Source organism: Babylonia areolata, chromosome 18 (genome assembly GCF_041734735.1).
Source record: "Babylonia areolata isolate BAREFJ2019XMU chromosome 18, ASM4173473v1, whole genome shotgun sequence".
NCBI classification, from domain to species: Eukaryota; Metazoa; Mollusca; class Gastropoda; order Neogastropoda; family Buccinidae; genus Babylonia; species Babylonia areolata.
Window position 1 is genome coordinate 36605083 of NC_134893.1, and position 5000 is coordinate 36610082.

The following is a 5000-nucleotide window of genomic DNA, read 5'->3' on the forward strand; positions in this document are numbered from 1 at the left end:
ATGATGAAGATGATTATGATACTGACGAATATCTTGTCAAAGATATTGGGGGGTTCGTGGGTGTGTGTTTTTTTGTTTGTTTGGGGTTGTTTTTTTGTTGTTGTTTTTTCTTGTTTTGTTTTTTGCTGCGGCTACTGCAATGTTTATTGCGGACGCTGCAACTCGTGTTTTTATCGCTGTCGATGTTAATTTTGTTGCTGCTGCTGTTATTGCTACATACATACGTCTCAACTTCAACATCTTTCCCCCGTGTCTTAAAGCTTTTGCCACGTAAAATTTCTCTGGCGTAGACTACACACACGCATATCTGAATTTTACTACCAATCGGCTTACGTCCTCAATGTCAAGTTGTTCAGATCGTTAAAGTCTTGTGAATGAACAGCACTGTTCATTATTCTTCACAGCAGTGGTCAGTCTGTTTGTTGTTTGGAGCGGTGGTAAGTAGCATTGTGAGGTCACCCGTTGTTCGAGACCGTAGTCCAACTGACAATATAGAAGCGAAAGTAGTAGTGGTGTTGAACAGCCTGTTGGCTGTCGCCCTTTAAAGGTCAAGTTGTACAGGACTGATGTCTGTAATATGCAGCACTCGCTGCTAGCAAGATATAGAGTTGTACCGAAGGGAAAAGCCACCCAATGAGATAGCACATACGAGTACACTGGTATCGTTACTGGCTTAGCTCCTGCAGCTAAGTCCCGGAGGACGAAGCCCTTGTTATAGACTCTGGTCGCTGGAGAGTTAGCCCTCTCTGTCACTGCTTCTGTGCCGGGAGGGGGGTGAATGGAAGGGGGTGTGGGGGTGGGTGCACCTGTTAATTAATTCCCGCAACGGAACAGGGTTGGGGATGAAGGGGAGGGGGTAAGGATGGGAGGCGTGGGTGTGAGGTTGGTTGGACATGTTGGAGGGGGAGGCTACATGTGTAGGGGTTGGCCTTTCATGGATCTCGCTTGATGCTTCCGAGTCAGTATATGTTCTTTTGTAATGGCAGTGTGTGTGTCTGTGTCTGTGTCTGTGTGTGCATGCGGGTGCATGTGTATGTGCTTATGTATGCGTTGGTGTATACATAGGTGTGGTATTGTGAACTCTTTAGCCGTTGGCTGTGACCAAGTATTATTTGCCTCTTGCGTTGTTACTCATGTACATCCATAAATAATTATGTTACAAGTATATGCGGAATACTAGACAGATTTTTTGTCTGAATTCCTTTGGCAGTTCTTAGCATATGGGTAGACCGGCCTCTCAGTGCACGTTCTCAGTGTGTTCCAGCTGAACAGAGTGCAGCAGAAAAGTAAGAGGGAGCAAAAGCTGACCTCTGTCAGTCTTCTCTCTCAAACGTCGTGGTAAGATAATGTAGCAAGAAAAAAAAATAACGAAGAAAGGAGTGTTGTTAAATTCTGACGACTTTTTTGTGTGTCAGTCAAACTCAAAAGTCCATTCGTTCGCATGAATCTTAAAGTCAGACAGTCACACACACACACACACACACACACACACACACACACACACACACACACACACACACACACACACACACACACACACACACACACATATATGCGCGAGTACGACCGAGACCGTGTGACTATATTGTACATGTGAGTAAAAGCAACAACAACAAACAACAACACTGTTTCGGGCAATTTATAACGATCGCATAGTGCTTAATACTCCGTGAGAAAGCGAATGCATGACCTCTCTCTCTCTCTCTCTCTCTCTCTCTCTCTCTCTCTCTCTCTCTCTCTCTCTATCTATCTATCTATCTCTCGTGTGTATTTGTCTGACAATGAGCGCATGCGCCGATGTGTCAGTATGTGTGTGTGTGTGTGTGTGTGTGTGTGTGTGTGTGTGTGTGTTCTTTCTGTAATTTAACGTCTTTTCATTGTGTGTGTGCGTGTGTGTGTTTGTTTTTGTGTAGTGTGTGTATACGCGCGTGCGTATGTGTGCATGCGTGCGCGCGTTTATGGCTTTGTGTGCACGTTAAAGATCCTGTACTCCACGTCAATGTTCGGTGGGTCATGGAAACAAAAACATACCCAGCATGCACACACCCCCGAAGACGAAGTATGGCTGCCTACATGGCAGAGTAAATAGACATAACGGTCATACACTTTGCATGTTCGTGTGAGTTTGTATGCGTGCGTGACTAAGACTAAGACCTCATCGAATGACACAGGAAACGAATGATGAGCGACCAATTGCAGCTGTCAGTTGGCTCTACCCAGGTAGGCAATCTGTTGTGCAAATGCTTCTGTGTTTTAAAACGCTTAGAGCTTGGTCTCTGATGGCCGCTATATAAGTATCCATATCATCATCATCATTTCTGATCGCTCGACCAGTGAAGACGGAGTTTGGCGGAGTGCCTGAGCTGACACCTTTCGGTGAACCTTCGACAGATTGTAGTTTGGATATCGTCTTTCTGCACATAACCTGACAGCTCTGCTCAGTGTTTATTCTAACGATGTTTAAGTATCTGCAGGAGAAAACTTTTGTAAATGAAACACAAATAAAGGATGAAATTGAAAAGTGTGAAACATAAGCGAATTAGTGACAAAATTAAGTCAGGAGTCTTAAAATCAGAAACGTGGATGTTCGTGTGGGTCTGGGTACTTCCCCGTGAACGGCTCGAAGTGTTTGCCAGTGGTTTTAACATTAACCCCTTCGCTGCCGCTGACGAGTATGCATGTCAATGAAGGGCGGTCACCTCAGGGTCGGGTTACATGAGGTGAGGCGATCTTTGCAGCGCTCAGTTTGCTTGGAGTTAAGGATGTTCCTAAGTACGTTGTTACGGAATTTACCGTGGAGTTAGGAACATTCTTCACGATAAGCAAACTTACCGGTGCTAAGTTCGCTCATGCAACCCACTCCTCGCTGGTGACCATTCTTTATAATGGCCGTCCTCCTCATGCACTACCTGTGTCCAGCAATGTTAGCAATCGTAGATTAGGAAACAACTGCAGTTGTAACACAATAAAACAGCAACTATAACACGAAATATAGCACTTGCACTTCAAATTCATGCGACACCCGCCTCTCGTTTCAGCAAGGTTCGGCAGTAAAGGGGTTAAACGAGAAGAAAACTAAACGTGACGGGAAAATTGGAAGACGCTCACTTGAACATAGATTACAGCTATTACAGGATCGAGTCTGACTGTGACCATCTTCATCGATTTTGTAAACTGGCTGACTACCGCAATTTAGAATGTTATTCCAGTCTGTCTGTGGTCAGATCCTGGATAGTGTTTGATTCTTTCTGTCAATCTTGTTTCAGTTTTGCCAACACAAGACTATATACTTTACTGCTGGCCTAAACAATAGTTTTCTTCCTTTTATTTGCCACTATATTTTTGGTATATTTTTTACCGTCTTAGTCTAAAAAATAAATGTTTTCACATTCTCCTTGGACAGAACACTCGATATGAGTTTTCTTCGTCTTTAACTGATTCGAAAAGCGTCGCCCTATATCAGGCAGAAATGTTTCAAAACACACACACACACACACACACACACACACACACACACACACACACACACGTATTATCTGGAGATAGTGGAACTGCTTTTACATGTTATATCAGTCTGTCATCTCATGTTTTTCTACTGGCTGATCCGCTCACCTACATTTTTTATCTCTTAAAATCGTTGCATGTAATCCTTGAGGTACTCGCCCCATCGCTGTATTCTGACAACTTGTCAGTCATCGAGATTGTTAACGTTGCTTTACTATGCTTTTAGACTACTTGTCAGGATGGCTCTTTTCAAATTCATTTTTCCTGTACCATTTCATTTTAATATTTCGAATCAAGATACATGGTTAGCAATTCCAACATAATCGTTTTTCACAGTTCATGTTGCGAAAGGAGATTAGAAGTGTACTTGGTTGAATGTTGTTTGTCTGCTACACAGAAAGCTCGTTTGCGGTTGTGTGCGTGTACGTGTATGTGTGTGTGTGTGGTTGTTTTTGTTTAAATTTGTTATTTTTAGCACTTTGTGACAGATTTGTGGGCACTTTCGCTATCCACGTGCCGATCATGCTTGTCCAAGCTGTAACCCCCTCCGAACATGATCAGTATGTGATTGTGCGACGTGACATGGCTTTCCAGGGTTTGAGGGTCTCGGGCTTTTGATGAAAGCCGTCGGCAAAGAGAACACTGGGCTGGGACATAATTCCCCCCACGAACTTGAACATGTGACGACATAGCTTTGCGCGGATTGGGGGACCGGGATGGGGCGGGACGTGAGGGGCTGGGGTAGGGGAATCTTGGGTGGTGGCTTGCAGATGGTTGAATTATCCTCCCGGTGTCCACTATCTTTCACGTTATCATCTTTTACCCCCCACCCCTCACCCCCTGCCTCCCTGTTTTTCATGGTTTCGTTTTATGTACTTGCTTTACATAAAGCTAGGCTAGGCTCCCAAGGCTTGACCACCGCATTGGGTTTATGGTCAAATATCTTCTCCTCTTTTTTTTTTTTCCTTGGAACTGAAGTGAAGCTCGTCCTGGTCGTTTTGCAGCACGTGGGTGAACACAGTGCTGCTGTCGTTCGGCAAAGCTCTGCTGATCAGCCTCAGCATTCTCATCGGCTCCTGCTGCCTCCGCTTCCTCTACCGTTTCTGGACCAGGCGTCTGGGATGCAAGCACCCTTCAGGTCAGTGGGTAACAGTTCGCGGCGTGACTCGATCCGCTGTTAGCGGCGATTGTGTTGGGTTTGAACGTGACTGAACTGTGCTTCATTAGAGCATGATTAGACTGTTGGATTTGAGCGTTATTAGACTGTGTTAGTTGTGTTGGGTTTGAACGTGATTAGAGTGTGTTGAACTGAGTTAACTTTGAGCATGATTCGTCTGTGTTGGACCGAGTTGGATTTGAACGTGATTAGACAATGTTGGACTGTCGCGTAGTGGATTTGAACGTGATCAGACTGTGTTTGACTGTGTTGGATTTGAACGTGTTTAGATTGTGTTAGTCTGTGTTGGATTTGAACGTGATTAGACTGTGTTAGTCTG

The 5000-nt window shown here is 44.6% G+C and overlaps 1 protein-coding gene across 1 annotated transcript in view; it reads left to right on the forward strand.

Moving 5' to 3' along the window:
* Positions 1-5000, forward strand: part of LOC143291963 (uncharacterized) — a 10976-nt gene that overhangs the window by 1039 nt on the left and 4937 nt on the right. Inside the window, exon 2 of the mRNA XM_076602113.1 lies at positions 4509-4642. Within this exon, the coding sequence (XP_076458228.1) occupies positions 4509-4642 (134 nt within the window). The remainder of the gene's footprint in view (positions 1-4508; positions 4643-5000) is intronic.